This window comes from Panulirus ornatus, chromosome 47, assembly GCF_036320965.1.
Source record: "Panulirus ornatus isolate Po-2019 chromosome 47, ASM3632096v1, whole genome shotgun sequence".
Taxonomy (NCBI): Eukaryota; Metazoa; Arthropoda; class Malacostraca; order Decapoda; family Palinuridae; genus Panulirus; species Panulirus ornatus.
Genome location: NC_092270.1, coordinates 5,844,077 through 5,864,033, shown reverse-complemented (window position 1 = coordinate 5,864,033; position 19,957 = coordinate 5,844,077). Strand labels below are relative to the sequence as shown.

Sequence of the window (19,957 nt, the reverse complement as noted above, 5' to 3'; positions counted from 1 at the left end):
CTGCACTGTGTTGTTGAGAAAGCAAAGAGGCGTTTGAAAAAATGGTGAAGCGTTAATCGATTCTGACAGTGACAAGTCAGGCTGGGTTTGCCTACGACGACGTTATTAACCCACTCAATTATAATAATTCCTTCCTGAACTCGGCCCTCGTGTTTCCGCTGTTAAATCTTTTGACACAAATAACCATTATATGGCTACAAAAGCTAATGCATTTGTAATAACAAAAGCCTCCCCCCCCCGCTATTATATAGGTCAACCAAACAGGACGTAACGTACCCCATATACAGGGCGAATAGTACATGCTATTTAAGATCCACGAAAGAAACCCAGTCGAGAACCTTGACCTGGGCGTGACAGCACGGGTCATTAATACTAAAGGGGTTGAGGGGACCCAGCCCACCACTGTGTAAGTGATCATGTAATACCACCAGCCACCCAGCCAGCCAAGCCTGACCCAACTCTCCGAAGACCAGCATCGCCTCCTCCACCAAACCAACTCCCGTCATCGCTCACACCAATGACCCCCAACCCGTTCAACGCTCCTCCCGGCCCAATGCAAGAAGTGTTCGGTATCTCTCAACATAAACACTTCATGTTTCCCCAATTCCTCCAAGTCGTTGTTCAATCGTATGCTTAATGAAGGTCTCAACTCATGCGAGTTATGCTATCTGAAGCAGTAACTTTAATCTGGTCTGCTTATCAATATGGCGAGGAAGAATTATCCCCCTACGTAAGCTATAAATAAAAAAGAGAAGTTATGAATGAAAACATGGTGAGGCTGGCAGCATAGCGTCTAAGACAGGTAGTCACTTTTCATGTTTAGACAAAGCGAAAGGCGAGTTTCTGCCTAAACCCAAACCCCCCCACATCATGGCGACCGCCTTCTTTTCCACTATGCTTCCACGGTTACGATACATGTCTCCAGAGCGCATAAGTACGTCTCCATTGTCTCCGTCGACACCAGGAGCATCTGTTGAGGGGGTTGGCCATCAGCGGAGCCTCGCTCCCTGCACGAAACTCAGACGGTACCGTTTCTCGTGACACGACCCGTGCAACTGGGGCGACTCCCGGGGGGTAAACATGCGAACCTCTGGGGCCGACGACGGGTGGATGATGAGGTCCGACATGTCACGAAGTCGCCCCGGGGTGAGGGGCGCTGTGGCTGCGTGTCACTACCTCCTCCTGGCCTCCCGCCTCGGCCGGGGCCTCCCTTAGTCTGCGCCACTCCACACACACCACACACAACCTTGCTAACACCAAGACTTTGACGGGACGTCCTCTGTATCGCACGCACTTGTACCACATACATTCCGTTACAAGGCATTCGGGCAACGTGAAAGAAGCCTCATTGTACCAATACCAAGTTCGGGGTTCCGCGGTGGGAGGTAATGTTATAGAAGCCCCAGAGGAGGGTAAGTTAATAGGGGTCATATGATGAATAAGAGGTCAACCAGAGCGAATACCACCACTTCGGGGGCTTACCTCGGAGGGAGGAGGGCAACGCGAGCAGGTTATAACCCGTCCTATTGTAGAGGCGACCTCGCCTCACTACCCCCGAACATCCGTGGCTCAAGGCGACAGCACTCACCACCTGCCACACACACACGGACGTTCGGTCGGTTCTCCCACTCTCTCTCTCTCTCTCTCTGTCTTGCCTTGTCTGCCTTCACCTCTCCCCACACCACAACCTCGTTACCTTGAACAACCACAGATACGGTCCAGGGACACGATATAACGCGAGCATTAAAAAAAAAAAGAAGAAATCTTGAGGGAAAATTACACATTCTTAAAATTCGTTGGCAGCTTCGTAGCTGGCAGCTTGGTTAACGCTGTTTCACAGGACGCGTCACGCAATGTGCTACACACATATTGTATATGTCACTCATAACAAATACTTTTGTTTATAAGACAATGAAAAAATACCGTTAAATAATATACACCTGGCAGATAATGGAAAAACCCCCCGTTATCACATGCTAGATACAGTGGAAAACACATTTAATAACACCTCAGAACCGGTGGTCGAAAGCGATTGTACCAAACCACGAAGATAATGCGGTAAAAAAAACCCTTTAATACAATCGCAATACTTGAAAAAAAAAAAACCACTCCACCTCGATTATGGTCAAGGCTTTAACACTATTATCTCAGAAATAATGGGAAAACCGTTCATGTAATTATAATGTAAACACCAATACATGGATAAAAAAAAAATTGTGAAGTCTTCACGTTGTATCAGTCAGTTACCATGCTATATAAAAAAACTATTCTCAAAATAAAAATCAAAATTACAAAATACATTTTTAAATCCGCGACAGCCAATCGCTCTCGTTTTCTATGTACGCAATTTCAGACACTCCCTATATAGGCAGACCTCATATCACTCACCACTACTCAGCTGTAGTCCTTGAGAGGTCTTGAGGAGTTAGTTCACTTGATAAAGCCAATAAGGAAGAGATAAGACAGCGCCTCTCATCAGCTGACATGAAACATGACCCACGAACATAGTAGCAACGTTTGACTGATTACTTCAATGCTATTCGTGTTTTATATATACATATATATATATATATATATATATATATATATATATATATATATATATATATATATATATATATATATATATATATATTCCTTTTTTCTGTTCTAACACCTGTTACCGTTAACAGACAACTGTTCCCGTTGACAACCACGTGTTATTACTAACATACACGTGTCGCTGCACGTGTTGATCATGACAAGCACGTATTAACACTGACAGACACGTGTGATTTGAAAAAAAACACGTGTGACTATGGACAAACACGTGTCAGTACACGTGTTAATGACAAGCACGTAGTATCACTAGCAAACACGTGTTACTACCTAAACAAAACAAAAAACAGGGACTTTACTGACCAACACGTGGTAGGATTGAGAAGCACGTGGTACCAGTGACAAAAACGTGTTACCACTGACAAGCACGTATTACTGACACACACACACACACACACACACACACACACACACACACACACACACAGACACACACACACACACGTGTTGCTGACACATGTTACTCTGCTCATAAGCACGTGTTACGATTGACCGAAAAAAAAAACCCCATTATCAGTACCACAAAATCTCAAGGAGGCTTATCATCCTATCTCCCACTCTCTGGCTGGCCTACGTCATCCAATACATGGCGCCTGTGATAGCCAGGCCAGAGCACAGAGTACAGCTGGGGGCAAGAGTAATGTGTCATGAGACTCCATAAGGGTACGAAGGAATAGGTGACCAGGAGGTAACACTCGCTTCTTAAAGTGGATATTGTAGCCATGCTGAACACGCATCTATCATCAAACACTAGTTTTAGTGGTTCACGCTCACGATTGTTAGGTTGATAATGTTGTAATACCCAAAGGACATCAGCCATATATATATATATATATATATATATATATATATATATATATATATATATATATATATATATATATATATATATACCTGATCGCCCTTTCCCGCGTCAGTGAGGTAGCCTATACCCTACAGTGGATGTGGTGTTACCGGACTCTGCCTCCACTGGTTACGACACCTGGGTAGGCTGTGTTATCGTCAATGGACGGCAAAGAAGTACAAATCTCGCCAGGGAACCACCTTCTTGCTCCAAAGGAATCTAACATGTCCCTGCTCCTGAGCGAAGCTCCACGGAAGGGGCCATGAGGCTTTATGATAATAATAATAATAATAATAATAATAATAATAATAATAATAATAATGATAATAACAATGGTATATTAAGGGAAACTGAGGTAATTCCCCTCACCCCCTCAGCTAAGGACTATGTTGACAGAAGCGCCCCTAAACACACTAATTATCTCACGAACACGAAGCCCCCCACCCATTCATTTCTCCTTTCACACACACACACCCAACCCCCACCTCCCCCTCACCCAATAATGGCTAATATCGCGTACGTACGACAAGGCGAGGGTGGCGGTGGAGGAGGGGGGAGCTTAATTACGATCTGTCATTAGCTGGGGGGGTGATGATACTAATTAAGACGGCGACCAGCTTTTAAGATCCCTCCGGCGTTCCCACACCACCTGTCCAGCGGAGAACGCTTCTCAGGGAAGTGTGCGCCTTCCCGCTACGCCTCTCTGCATACAGGGAACTTACGAGAGAGAGAGAGAGAGAGAGAGAGAGAGAGAGAGAGAGAGAGAGAGAGAGAGAGAGAGAGAGAGAGAGAGAGCAACACGTCAAGTCCCTGAGTCAGCCGCTCGTAAAACTACCGGACGCCCGCCCGCCCGCCCGAATGCACGTGTCATCCCGCCATCACCAACACACACACACACACACACAATACCACCATCACCAACACTCATGACAGCGATCGCCTTACGTTTGGACGTAATCCTCCCCTCCCCCCAAGAAAAAATTACGTCAAAAGAAAAAGATTCTCTCTCTCTCTCTCTCTCTCTCTCTCTCTCTCTCTCTCTCTCTCTCTCTCTCTCTCTCTCTCTCTCTCTTTAAGCTTGTCCCAGTAGCGATCGTCGCCTCCGATCAACACTGCGTCTCAAAAAGGATGGAGGGTTGTCATGATCACTTCCTTCCTTCTTCGAGTGAAACGAAGAAAACGACTTGGTATATACTTTATTTACCCCAAGACCAATTTCCGTGAGAGAGTCCTGGTGTGCTTACCCAGGGCGTCTCTGTAAAGGCTACTGGAGCCCAAGGCTGCACTACTTCCAGTAGCAGGGCAGCGAAGACTCCTTTGAAAAGTGATACGTTCTCCGATGACGAGACCGGGTGATACAGCCTCGCCAAACGTGGCTTTTCGAGTGCAGCCTTAGCCATAATGACAATAAACCCTCTCGTAAATTTCGGTCATTTAGGCTAAATAATCATATATATATATATATGGAATTTCTTAAAAAAAAAGAAAAGAGAGAGAGAGAGAGAGAGAGAGAGAGAGAGAGAGAGAGAGAGAGAGAGAGAGAGAGAGAGAGAGGACGACGAGCCAAATAAGCCTAGCCAGTGCGGCGGGTTATGCAAAGGATAGGCAACGGCCAGAACCGCGCCCGCCCGCCAACCAAGGAAGGTCGCCGCCAAACTAACGCTCAACTCACTACCTCTTATATGGGCAGCGCTCAAATGCCTTCCGTCTGTCCACCTCGACGCGCCCGCGCGCGGTACAACTACCACACCGGGATGGTCGTGCGCTTGGAATGTCACTAGATGACCATGGAAGCCGAAGTAGCGGGGATCAGCAATGCACACAATGGTGCTGGCATCTACAGGGTGGGGGATAAAAAAAAAAAAAAGTTGTGACCCTTCACAATATAGCAATAAAAGAGGCTAGAACGTGTCTGGTGGCATGAGCCAGCTCGTAGTGCTGGGAAGTGTCGACTACCATTAGGCTACGTGCTAGGAGGTGTTGCCTACCATTAGGCTACGTGCTAGGATGTGATGACTACCATTAGGCTACGTGCTAGGATGGGCTGACTACCATTAGGCTACGTGCTAGGAGGTGTTGCCTACCATTAGACTACGTGCTAGGATGTTTTTACTACCAATAGGCTACGATTATGTTTACTACTAACATTAGCCAAACTGCTGTGCTGGAATACGTTTAAGACCATTACCCTACTACATTACTCCCTTAGGATATTCGGCACCATTAGACACACTACTGTGCTAGTATGTGTTAAATCGTACCATTAACTGAACTAGTGGCTAGAACGTACGTCTCATTAGCCAAACCACTGCGCAAGAATGTGTTTAGTGCTATTAACCCAACCACTGCGCAAGAATGTGTTTAGTGCTATTAACCCAACCACTGCGCAAGAATGTGTTTAGTGCTATTAACCCAACCACTGCCACAAGGATATTTAGTATCATTAGCCAAACTACTGCGCTAGTGCAGGTTTATTGTGACCAGCACCCAAACAGCTCACTTCCGCAGGCCAACACCATAGGTCAAAAGATAGCTACGCTTAGAATAGCTGTTTCCACTTTTTCATACCACAAGGCACCTCACGGACAGCAGTGCCTTCCCAAGGTCGGGCCTCTGTGTGCAAATGTTTGTTAACTTCCTGCCGCAAGGGCCCCCTTCTATGGGGACCCTACAGCGCTTAGGAAGCTAGCCACGTCCACAAGGCGGGATACAAAGGTCAAGAAGAGCGTTGATGTTAATTTGTTTGTTTGACCTTGTGGAGCGAGTGCAGGTTATCTGAGGAGTGTTGAGAGTCCAAGGTGTAGAAGTCACATCTAGGGCATTAAAGGTCTTACGATATGTTCATATAGTGTCTGTAATGCTGGAGAGACGAGTGGTTCACAATACGTAAAAATGTTAACCCGTGCGTGTCTGGGGAGTGCAGTTTCAAATGTGTGTATTTCCATTGGAGCAGAGAATAATAAGACTAGGTTGAAGAAAGGTCGTTTGGTACAATACTCGCGTTATTGCTGCTTGGATCTGTTTTCTGAACACTGTATCTATTGTGGAATGAGGGAGATCTATAAATACAGCTGCTGGAATGTGAAGCAAAGGGGAGAAATATATTTCAGCTAGGTAGCTGGCGGTTCATTCTGAAGTGCTTTGAGTGGGGAGGGTGTCTTGTACAGCTGAAAAAGAGAGGGGGAGTTGAGAATGTCAAGGTGAGATTAAAATGACAGTATCTTGTTTCGCAGCTCACGTGTTTAATGTTTGTCGTTGTTTACAAACCAGTAACACTTCCGAGTATAAAGAGTATCCTATAATTTCTTACACTTCAGCTATGTTTATGTGCAGTCAGACCCTTGCCATATTAAACCAACGTTACTGATTGTTCACGGTCGCTCTATTTGCTTCAATTCTAGGCCTGACGATAAGAATAGAATTCTCGCTATGTCGAAGTGTTGCCAAGATGTTTTTGCTAGTGCTCATGTTTGTGTTGATGTTATATATATATATATATATATATATATATATATATATATATATCACTATATGAATGTATATAAATAACATATGTACATTAAAAGCACCAGTACAATACACGTGGTTGATTCTACCATATATATATACCACTATATGAATATATATAAATAACTTATGTACATCAAAAGCACCAGTACAACACACGTGGTGAGATTCTACCAGGAAGACCCGTAAGAATATCAAAACACGGCAGATGAATGAATGAATTAATGAATGAAGGAGAGGTGTGTGGGCGGGTAGGTGCTGCACCCCACAAGGCCGCCACCGCCACCAACAGGGTGTCGGGTGGCACTTCCTTGTTGTGCCTACACACACACACACACACACACACACACACACACACACACATCATGCTACACAACGCTCAATACAGACAAGAGTAAGAGGTTCCTTAGATCCTTTAATACTTCCTACATGATCTACGATCACTTACCAACGCATCAGGTAGCTTTGTGGAGGGGCAGGATCGCACGTCCTACAAGGACAGTGCCACTACAGGTAACGGGCGTAGAGACGCCGCACGTAGACATGACGAACCTCATGCACAAGGTGCACGTCCAAGCCTAATATGGAAGTAAACGCGCCCCAGTGTTCGCCTGCCCTCCCTCCTCCTCCTCCACCACGCGTGGACGAACGCTTTCCCTTCTCCTCCTCCTCACTCACTCACTCACTACCTTCAGCTCGCTTAACAAAACAAATACAATAAAATACACAAATGCAAGAGCGCCCCAACATAGGACACGCCCGCGCTAAAGACATGAAACAAAAAAGACTGAAATAAACATCCATAAACATGACGACATGAAATGTTCCACAGACCAAATGATAATGAAGTAATAACTGCACTTTGAGCACGACCTTCTGGGAATGGTGGCCTGGCCTTTGACACCCGACCCTCACGGTGGTTTTTAAGTGTCAAAAGCCAGGCCGAGGGATCGTACCGTCGTACTAGAAGAAATCGTACTGAGGGATCGTACCGTCGTACTAGAAGAAATCGTACTGAGGGATCGTACCGTCGTACTAGAAGAAATTGTACTGAGGGACGTACCGTCGTACTAGAAGAAATCGTACTGAGGGATCGTACCGTCGTACTAGACGAGTCGTACTGAGGGATCGTACCGTCGTACTAGACGAGTCGTACTGAGGGATCGTACCGTCGTACTAGACGAGTCGTACTGAGGGATCGTACCGTCGTACTAGACGAGTCGTACTGAGGGATCGTACCGTCGTAACCAACTACAGTCAGTCAAGCAGCACCAACTCGGCTCCTCAGTCTGCACGGCATGAATGACACACAAGCAAGTTCAAGAACACGCACACACGCGGACGAACGGGGAACCTAACCAAGCGCTTGCGACAGTGGGGGAGTCAGCTGTGACCCTGACCAAGACGAGCGGAGGCAGATGGCGCGCGCGTGCAGCATAAACAAGTGTCCCAGGGGAGAGACGGAACGTTGTGGGAACACGTGGTGGCGCGCGCGCGCGGGTGGCCGACATGGCAGCAGCTGATGGAGGGAAAAACCCTTCACTCAACTCCGTATATGGCTCGGTGCCTGGCTGGCTGGCTGGTTGCCTGCTGGTCGAGTCTGGGGAGGGGGGGATGTGAATGGCGGGGGTAGGGAAGGGCGGCAGATCCCCGCCACACGAACACACACACACACACACACACACACACACACACACACACACACACACACACACACACACACACACACACAGTGCCAGCACTACCATGTCTTATCACCTAATAAAGGCATTACCTTCACTTTTTCCTCTCTCGCAGAACTTCTCCAACACCCCCGTATCTCTCTCTCTCCCTCTCTCTCTCTATACGTCACATGGCTTCTTCAATACCCTATCCATACTACCCACTTCAATCTAGGGGGAGGAAGGGAGGTAGGGGGCGGGCATAAACCTCATCTTTGGAATACGTCCAAAAATTGTCATCAGCCGGTAGCACTCTATCCACCGAGTCGCGCCGTAGTCGCGCGAAAACCCCCACCAGACCCCAGCGTCGCAACACACATCGTTATCGGCGACTAAGAACAGAAGACTGCCCAAGGGTCGTCTAGGCCGCGATAGTTAACAAGCCCCACGGGGGTTACAGCGGCCAATTTACTGGGTCAAATGACAGGGAAATGCGCACATACTAGGCTGGCACCAGGAGCGTGGTGTGCAAACACCGACTTACGTATGACCCAGCAGAGTTGTGGGCGACCATGTCACCAGCATCTATGGTGACGGATGGGGGGCACGCAGCCACGTCGCCGGCATCCACGACGACGGATATGTGCACATACGACCACACGTCGTCGCCAGCATCCACGACGACGGATATGTGCACATACGACCACACGTCGTCGCCAGCGTCCACGACGACGGATATGTGCACATACGACCACACGTCGTCGCCAGCATCCACGACGATGGATGATGCACAAACGACCCCACGTCGCCAGGGCAATCCACTGTGATGGATGATGAGAGGGGGGAGCATGCCGCCGCCTCCACACTCCCAGGCCCGGCGAGAGAGAGAGAGAGAGAGAGAGAGAGAGAGAGAGAGAGAGAGAGAGAGAGAGAGAGAGAGAGAGAGAGAGAGAGAGAGAGAGAGAGCCGTGCGACTGTGGGTGTGCCACTGAGAAACACCCCCTCCCTCACCCTCCTCCTCCTCCTCCGCGCACTACATAATTTGTTTTCCACCCACACTTTCATCCTCACTACCGCACCACGTCGGCCACCCTACTCCCACACCCAACACTCATAAAACAAAAAACCAAAGTAGTTTTAATCCCTTGAGCACGACGGTGCGATCCATAGATATGATGAGTTTCAGGTCAGGTCAGAGGTCACGCCATCACACTCATGGGTTGTACTGAGCAGCTCAAAAACTTGATGAAAGACCATGAATTTTCCTTTACATACCAACTATACAATATATATATATATAAGACAGTATGCTTCCTTAAAAATAGAAGAAGGTTTTTCAAAGGTGGAAAAAAAGTTAAAATGGTATGGCATGTGGCGTCAATAATAACACCGTAACAATCGCTCATCACAATCCACGCTGACGCTTTTCCAACCAGCCAGCGTATTGCAACTGTTGCGTTATCCAGAGCCGTCCTACGTTACCAGCATAATAACATATTCGTTATTAGAAAATGAGAGAGAAAATTATGCCCAAAGCCGACATCTGTCATGCATGCAAACCTTGCATCATTTTCGCCCACGATTACTGTAAAAATGAAAGTTGTGTGCGCGCCTGCGCGAGATGTTTTATACGATGTTATCAACTTTCTACTGTTATAGCAGACATGACGAAGCGTGAGCGTGAAGCGGATAACACACCAAGACTTCCCTAGCACCGAAGTTAAAAACAGCGCGATACACCACAGCCAGCGACAAGAACACAATAGAAACCAGCCAATAACCCCCTACAAAAAACACTTCACTTTACACCAGCGCGTGACAAGAACTCTACACCCAAGACGACACCCCTGACGAGAACACAGCGTTGTACACCAGGCAGACAGGAACACCATACACCAGTCAGAACAGGAGACTGGGCTATCCACGCTCAAGTCTGTCTTAAGAACACTAAGCTATGCTCCAGCCAGCGTATAGAACACCATGCTATACTCCAGCCACGTCAAGAACACCATGCTATATTCCAGCCAGAGTATAGAACACCATGCTATACTCCAGTCAGAGTATAGAACACCATGCTATACTCCATCCCAGCGTATAGAACACCATGCTATACTTCAACTAGTCTTAAGGACACTATACTACACTCCTCCCACGTCGAAAACGCTACGTTATACACCAGCCACAACCAAGAACAGAGTTCTACCCACCAGCCGATGTGAAGAACACAAACGCTATAATTCAGCTGTGGTCGACGAGAACATGACACCATAGACTGCAGTCAGCGTGCCTGGCGAGCTGTTAAAAGCAATGCCGCGTTGACCGAAGTCATCCCAGCACGTGCAGGTCGTCGCCAGTGTGGGGGAGATGAAGGTCACTCGTGATTGGGCAGGCAGGCAGGCAGCAGGCAGGCCGACCCACCGCCTCTTCTTCTAATTCGTCACATTTCACGATGACCCCCTCGGTCTATACTGACCGTGAGGGGGCGGGCGCGCCCAGCACACGGCAAGGTATGCCAACCCTCCTGAGCATGACGGCGCGACCCTTGGACAAGGCTGGGGGGGTGATCATCGATGGACAAGGCTGGGGTGATCAGACAAGGCTGGGGGGTGATCATCGATAGCAACCTTGCGTCGCTATGGGCCTTGCCCTTTGGCCTGATCCTTACAAATCTAGTCAAAAGGTTGCACCTCCCGCTGTGGTTCAAGGGTACGCCTCGTTCATTTCACATACGCAACACACACACATACACATACGCAATACACAATACGGCATCCACAAGTCTCACAGCCGTAACGAAATACTGAAAAAAATATATATATTAAATAAATAACTGTGATCCACAGCTGAAGCCAGCCTTAGAATGTCCGCCGGAAACGTCCGTCTGTCAGGGTCAACACTTTATCATATAACTGTAAAAGACATTTACTTGGGCCCCCAACCCTCTCTCTCGTCTCTCTCCCTTACCACTGTCCAAACTGGGGCAAGATGACGTCCCTTCGCCTCGCACTGGTACCACCCTCCTTTCCTACGGGTTAAGAGCTACTGGCTTCTGTGGCTGGCCTTTCAGATACACAAGTGAAAGAGAAGTCACAATTAACAAGTCATCCGAGGAGGAGAAAGGCACGTTATGAGAATCCAGGATGGCATTCAAAACAAACAAATGCAATGTAACTGAGTATATGTCTTATGAGCATGTGTATGTCTTACGAGTATGTATAAGTCTTATGAGTATGTGTGTCTTATGAGTATGTATATGTCTTATGAGTACGTATATCGTCTTAAAATGCACCCTTAAAATGCTGCACGATCAAAATCATATAAGTAACAAAGCAGACTCTCTTAAGAATGTGAGGAATTCTAGGACGAGTGTGACGTACATACACACACAAGTCGCGGCTGGAGAAAGCTACACCCCAAGTGCTGGCCAACCAACCCTTGCACTTGGTTTGCCGTGACCACCACATCATCATCCCTCCCTACTCTCACATTTCCCAGCATAACCAGCTCTTACGTTGTATACACGCCGATAAGACGGTACAATTTAGGCTACAACGACGAATAACATTCCCTCAAAAGGAGTAGGCGAACGAGTTTAAGAATGTCATCACTAAGACACGGTGGTGTGTATGTATATGGCACCGGCTTGTTAGTTAACGTAATATTGGCTCAAGCAACGAGTTTTTTTTTCCTCACAACACCTCCCTCTCACCAGAAGCCCACGGATAACCCTTTCACTGGCAGAGCTGCAGCAAGTGATGTATTGTGGAATAAGCCCGCGAGCTTTAGCCTGCGCGGGTTGCTACACTGGGCGAAGGTCGGTTACATCATCAACAACAACAGTCGGTACAAAACCGTGGGGGAGGAGGAGGAGGAGCCGACGCCGCCAAGACAGCCTATCTTTGTGCACGTTTTGAATCTTCGCCTCCCGCCCGTGTTTAACTTACACGCGAGTTCATGAACACTTACTTCTGTACTTTCCCTTGACGTCGAATGCACACAGATAACCAAGTGCACTTGGCAGTGCACGAATAGTCAAGGCGATAGCAATGGATCCGTTAGGAACCAAGAGGAGTGCAACACGTGTGGGCGGGGAGTCGTTATGACCAGTAGAGCAAGTGAGCCAGCAGTGCCCTCATCTCGCAGCGGGCATGGCAGCATTCCGGCCACACCACTACCACATTCCTCACACAATCCCAGTCACCGCCACACGGGGCAGGAAGCACACACTACAAACTAAACCAAGTTGTCTCCTAATGAAAGAAAAGGGGGTGATTTAAGCCTAAGCATATCCATACTTTAACAATACAATGGTATTTTGATCTTTTTCTTTATCTAAACCCTCCGAATTTCCTGCTGAAATGAAGTGATTACTAATGTGATGATAGTGAAAACAGTCTGAGCCTCGCTCAAGACCAGCTAGTTCCCGGGAAAGAACATGCGTAAATGGACGAAAAAGTCGTGGTGATTTCCTTGCGTCGGCCACATCTCTGTTGTTGTCAGCCCTTGGCATGTCTCTCAGTCCTGGCTGGCCCTTCCCTGACGACGATCCTTCACCGATGTTCCTAGAACCTAACCTTCGCCTGAGATGATGATAGACCTCGAAGATGCTATCAACTACCATGCCTTGCGGTCGCTTGACGGGCAGCGAAGGAAGATGCAACCACCAAACACAATGTACTTGGGACGCTACAGTGGAACTGTGGCCAAAAGTAAAGAATGACCAGATCTTCGTCTTTATCCCAGAATCATTTGTCGTGACACTTTAAAAAAAACAACACCATTCAACCCGGAGCAACAGTTAGGAAATGCCGCTTGGATTGTGGCGAGCTGTCGCTGCTCACTTACCACACACGTTTCCTAATCTAGCCTCTAGGTTAGCTTAGGTTAAGTTAAGACGCTCTGGTGAGTGTTTCTGCATCACAGTGGCCAACACCGACAGAACACAGTGTTCACACACTGCGTTTTACTTAGTGATTCATACACACTGATCCTGGAATACTGAAAAAAGCGTTCAGGACACAACTCCTGCATCGGACAGCAAACACATCCAAACGTCCTAAGACAATGCCCAAGGTCGAAATCCTACGGAGAATACGGCAAAGTAATCTTATCTGGCAATTCACATTACTTACACATACAAAATGAAGACATCAACTTTACCCTACAGTTACTGGAAGCATTTTGTCTCATGTATCAACATCGACTTGCCCACCAACCACTTCAAAAATGGCCATGTCTATCAACTATTCTTATAACCAATCAACCAACATATATATATATATATATATATATATATATATATATATATATATATATATATATATATATATATATATAAAAGAACGAAAGGGATGGTCCTCCCTTTTATACATCCCTTAAACTGTTGTACCAAGTAACCCTCATTGTAATACAATGCCTTCCCCCCAGCACAGCAGTTATCATGCAGCCACCAAGGAGCAGCAAGAGGCCCGAGGGAGCATCGCTGCACACTATAACTGGAGTCGTTATCACGGGTTGGCGTCAGCACCACCTGCGTCTCGTCCCGGCGGCCTGCCAGGGCCTGCCTGGTCTCAGGGACGTGTACGACCCAACCTCCCTCCTCCTCCTCCACCAGCTTGCAGGTGTAGCCTTACCACACAGAGCCTATAGTCCTGTTGACACACATAGGATGCGGGTTTGTTTTTCTCCCCCCGGCTGGTTTATCTCTTTACTTCAGGAGCACCACGACATGACCGATGACTGCCGCAGCCCGGGTCATCAAAATGACCCGTGAGGGTCAAATCAAAAGGGCCATGCCATCGTACCTATTGGGTAGCATCGTCGTGCTCAAAGGGGTTCATTAATTAGAAGGCAAAAGCATCAGATATCATATAAAAAGAAACCCAACGTCACTTCGAAGAGAGTTACGCATAAAACTAACACTAGCGAAGTTCAACAACCAGCAAGAAGAATAGAAAAATTGTCCCATATCCAGCCACAACACCGACAAGAAACAACAGTTGTGACACTGACTTCCACTGTGTGTGTGTGTGTGTGTGTGTGTGTGTGTGTGTGTGTGTGGATCAATAAAGAGTCGTGTTCACCTGCAAGATACACAACAGAGCATGTGGCGCACCTGCAGGACGGACCTGCCTACAGGAGACAAAGTAGACAGACGCCCCCGCGATGGATGGTTTGCGTCGGGGGAGCAGCGCTTGGTTGAGCGACAAAACCACCTGCGCCAAATAAAGGACAAAGAAACTCGGAGCGTGAAGACAAGGAAGGAGAAGGAGAGAGAGAGAGAGAGAGAGAGAGAGAGAGAGAGAGAGAGAGAGAGAGAGAGAGAGAGAGAGAGAGAGAGAGAGAGAGAGAGATTTTAAAAACTATGAAAGATAGACGATAAGAGGAGCTAAAACAGAGGGACGTAACCTGAGAGTGTGGGGCTAACCAAGTAACCTGAGGTCAGGGTAAACCAAGGGCAGTGCAGCGAGGGATGTCCCGGTATCTGTGGGAGAGAGAGAGAGAGAGAGAGAGAGAGAGAGAGAGAGAGAGAGAGAGAGAGAGAGAGAGAGAGAGAGAGAGAGAGGGGGGGAGAGGACAGCCCCCCCTCGTCCTCCTCCTCCTACCCCAAGTCTCCGTCGCTGCAGCTGGCAACCGCTGCAGTGACCGGTGACAGCTGCGGCCGACACGAGAAACCACCTGCGAACCTATCCCGCGGTGCAGGCGATCCTGCAGTCGTTCATACACCACCATCCCACCTCTCTCTCTCTCTCTCTCTCTCTCTCTCTCTCTCTCTCTCTCTCTGTTCTTTTTCTTTCGTACTTGTTCCCCGTTTCCGCGTTCGCGAGGAAGCGCCAGGAACAGACAAAGAAAAGGCCTCATTCGCTCACACACACACACACACACACGGACGCACACGTAAACACATTTATCATCTGTGCTCCATAAAATAACAAGAGTACCAGCGGTCAAAACAGAGAGCCAACTCTACTAAGAGTCCTCTTACGCTGTAAATACAGGGAGAAACCGCCATTAATTCCAATGATACAACGCTCTCCATTCACTCGCGTGTATTCCGGGGCATGAACGCTGCCGTTCAGCAACACTAAACTCCATACACCACGATACTCACTCGACCTTTCTTTTTTTCAAGCAAGAATGACAGAATGATGCCTGAAGAAGCGCTCTATTCAAATGGCCATACCGTGCGGGTAATGCTGCGAATATATACACATGTGAGTGACCGGTGGATTATGACTCCCCCCTCACGACAGCTATTGTGAGCCAGACTCCCTGGCGGCTTTGCCGTGATGCTCTGCATCCCAGGCCCCCACGTCCTCCGACATCCAACCTCCTCCTCCTCATCCCCCATCCCCGACACACCCCCCTGGATCATGGGAGTCAGCAGCTGCGGAGGAGGAGGAGGAGTCAGCAGGAGGAGGAGGAGGAGGAGGCTGAGAGGAAGAGAAGTCAGAAGGAAGGAGGGAGTCAGGTGGGAGAGTGGAGTAGTCGTTCGCTGGGAGGTAAGGGTGAGCAGAAAGGTGAGGAGTCACGGGGGAAGAAGTTATCAATTTGGAGGGAACCACCTGCTGGAAGGATGAGGAGGAGGAGGAGGAGGGAGATAGTTGTTAGGATGGAGTCCACAGCCAGGGAGTGTTGTCAGCCGGAAGGAAAGGAGGGCGTGTTGTAAGGTGGAAGGCGTCAGCGGAGTATGATGTCATCCAGAATGGTGGAAGGAGTCAGGAGAAAGTTGTCAAGCTTGGGAGGAGGAGGAGAGGAGGGGGGAAAAAAAAAAGGGAGTCAGCGAAGATGGGACGGTAAGCGTATGTTATAAAGGAAGAGCAGAGAGGCGAGACTTGACCCCTGGGAGGAGGAAGGTCTGCAGAGGAGAAGGACCAGAAGCATTATCATTGGACGGTTGGTAGGCGAGGCGCTGCCACCTTCTGGGCTCCTCCTCCTCCTCCCTCCGTTCCACCACCAAGGAGAACCCTCGTGGCCAAGTATGACCAACTTTTTCCCCCGAGAGGCCAGTAAAAAAAAAAAAAAAAAAAAAAAAACCCGCGGGCGTGCTGCAGACGAGACCTCTGGCTCCCTCATGCCCTTTGCCTCCACGCCGTAGCAACCATCCAACCAACATACTTTCACGAGATCCAAATTGAAAATGCAAGCTCTTTTTTTTTTTTTCCCCTGGTCAGTGCAGGCGAGGAACTTTCCCCGAAGTGACCCGCGTGACCCCAGACGGCCTCAGATGGAGTGGTGGTTGGCGGCAAGAATGTTGGATGACATTTACTGAGCCGGCCAGAGAGTGAGGGGTCAACCCAAACACATGTGCTATGAACCAGTACCCAAGGACGATCCTTGGATACACACCTCATTTCTATCTCCAACATCAACATTACATCCTGTAGCCTATACTGTTCTCTACTGATTACTTAACCATACTCAAACGACAATGTATGGAACAGAGCACAATAATAGTACTAGCCACAATGAGAAACCTTATACTGAAGTCTGACCAAACAAAGCATCGATGCATTTCTTCTTCCACCCTTTCACGTGACATTTCAATCTGTAACTTGCCTTGCTGCTTGACCCTTGCCTCCCACCAGCACAAGGTGAACCACCTACGTTAACCCTTCTGTATATAATACACTGTTCTGAACAACTGCTTACACAGTTTCTCAAAGAAGAACAAAACACAAAACAATATCTTATCAAACTAATGGTTTACTGCAGGCATGACTGTCCTTAGTCCACCTATGTCCTTACCTTGCCGGATAGTGCATGACGATGGGCTCCTGCATGGCGTTTCTCTGGTTATTCCTTCGCCATAGGTTCTCCTTCTCGCGCCTCTTGTTCCTGCGGCGCTCTTTCTGGAGGGCGCGGACCACGGCCACATTCTTGTCGCATCCCTTCATCAGGAGGTTTGGGTTGTTGCGCTCGAGGGGTACCAACATCCCGACGAGGGGGATCTCCTTACCGTACTTCATTGTCCTTCCACCTCTCACGGACTCCTTTCCTCTCTCTCCCTCCTCTCACTATACTGCCTCACGCTTGTCTCACGCCTGGCTTAATCTCGTGCACAACCACATTAAACGGGCACTTCAACTACGCGAGACGAGAGTTAGAAATGCGTGATCATCACACCGGCGTTAAATAACAATTTCTCTGGTGGCGGCTGAATACATGGTGATTCTTGTGAAACACATCACACAGTAACTTTGGAAGAGTTAAATCACCGTTTTCTGTGCGGTCTGCGGGCAAAGTGTACCTCCTGACAGAGTGCGTAGGGGGACTTAACACAATGGCTCAGTGGTACCATGACACCACCTGAGATAAGAGCGTGGTCTCAAAGCTGGACCTGGAGTAGACACAGACAAATACACACACACACAAAACAGAGCACTCAAGTGTGGATGAGCTGACAGACACGTCTTTTCACCACGGTGTCCCGAGGTACACTGTCTGGTCTGGCTCAGCTGATCAACCACCACGGCCGCCCCCAGAGCCCCTCCCATGCCGCGCAACCTCCCGCGCGCACACCTTACCAAACACACTCACGTTCAACATTCACACGCATCCTCAAAACACAAACAGCAAGAATCTCGTACCCTGGTCCAGAAATTCTCAAAAACCTACACGAAATGCTCTAATTTTGTCTCTTAAGAGAACCCAACTCCTTTTTTTTTTTCTTAGAGCTAAAAGTGAAACCTTTGGTGAGATAACTGTCGAGTTGCGGCAGCCCACAGCTTTGGCACAGGGCCATGGTGCACTCCCACCATAAGGGCAGGAAAGGTAGTGGTCATGATACACACCTACCATCAAGGCAGGAAAGGTAGTGGTCATGATGCACACCTACCATCAAGGCAGGAAAGGTAGTGGTCATGATGCACACCTACCATCAAGGCAGGAAAGGTAGTGGTCATGATACACACCTACCATCGAGGCAGGAAAGGTAGTGGTCATGATGCAACACCTACTAGCAAGGCAGGAAAGGTAGTGGTCATGATGCAACACCTACCATCGAGGCAGGAAAGGTAGTGGTCATGATGCACCATCACCGTTATGACGGGGTTGTTTTATGATGCGCTCCCTACCACTTAGGCAGGAGAGGTGTTCAGTCCCTACCATTAGGAAAGAAAGGGTGTCCACGGTGCACCTCTCCCATCATGGCAGGAGGAGGCGCTCATTCAGCACCCCTACCACTGTGGCAGGAGGAGAGGTTGTCGTGGCGCACTCCATTCCCCCTGCGTCAGGAAGAGTGGTCATGGCACACCTCTACCATTATGGTAGGAAAAGTGGCCATGGTGTCGCGGTGGGGGCATGCCTCCTCCCACGGCCTGCAAACAGGCCGTGAGGTGCGGAGGGAGAAGATGGAGAAGGGATAGAGAGCGTGACCTTCTGGCACATCCTGAGGGAGTGGAGTCAGTGTAAGAGGAGGAGGAGGAGGAGGAGGAGGAGAGGCGGGGCACCACACTTGGCTATGAATGAGTGCTGTGGCGGGCGGCCTCGCTCCGCGCACGACTCCAGGGGCACACACACAACAGCAGGCAAGTCCAGTTCCCCAGCACTCCAGCCGGTGGTCCAATGTCCCCATTACACCAGCAGGCAAGTCCAGCTCCCCACCACTCTAGCCGGTGGTCCAATCATTCCCATTACACCAGCAGGCAAGTCCAACTCCCCACCACCCCTGCCGGTGGTCCAATTATCCCCATTACACCAGCAGGCAAGTCCAGCTCCCCAGCACTCCAGCAGGTGGTCCAATGTCCCCATCACACAAGCAGGCAGTCCCAGTCCCCAATTACATCACAAGGCAGACTAAGTCCCCCACCATACTAACAGGAAGACCAGAATCCCAACCTCCTCTGCCCGACGCCCCTTAAGCACACGTAATCTATATCAACACCAAACTAAACACCCGACCCACACACCGCTTCTGACTCATCATATACCAAAAAAGTAATACTCTTCCCAAAGCGCCACGATTCTATCATTCCCTATAACCCAAGTCCTTCGACAATTCTCGACCAAACTCAGCTTCCCTGGCCAGATTAGTTTCAAATGACCACTTTAGAGCCTACTTATACCTGGCAGTGGAACTGCTTCTCCTCGGGATATGGAATCAGAAGGCGTTCCCGCCCAAGACTGGAACACCTGGAAGCTGTAGTGGTGGGTTTATGGGTAGCCTGTCTACTTTCTAGGAACGGGCGAGATCTTACGTGTGTGTGTGTGTGTGTGTGTGTGTGTGTGTGTGTGTGTGTGTGTTAATGTGTTTGTCTTCCGCAAACCTTAGCATTCCCATCACAAGAGAGCTGCCGTTAAATATATAGATAGTCTACTGGGTATGGAAATTTCATTCGCCACGCTC

The 19,957-nt window shown here is 48.6% G+C and overlaps 1 protein-coding gene across 2 annotated transcripts in view; it reads right to left on the bottom strand.

The window, feature by feature from the left end:
* ssh (Protein phosphatase Slingshot) overlaps positions 1-19,957 on the bottom strand; it is a 185,175-nt gene that overhangs the window by 32,600 nt on the left and 132,618 nt on the right. Inside the window, exon 1 of one of the 2 annotated variants that reach the window (XM_071689542.1) lies at positions 17,359-18,075. The exons of the other annotated variant lie outside the window; for it this stretch is intronic. Coding sequence (XP_071545643.1) covers positions 17,359-17,579 — 221 coding nt within the window. The 5' untranslated portion in view covers positions 17,580-18,075. Of the gene's footprint in view, positions 1-17,358; positions 18,076-19,957 lie in introns of those variants that run through there. 2 annotated transcript variants of the gene reach the window in all.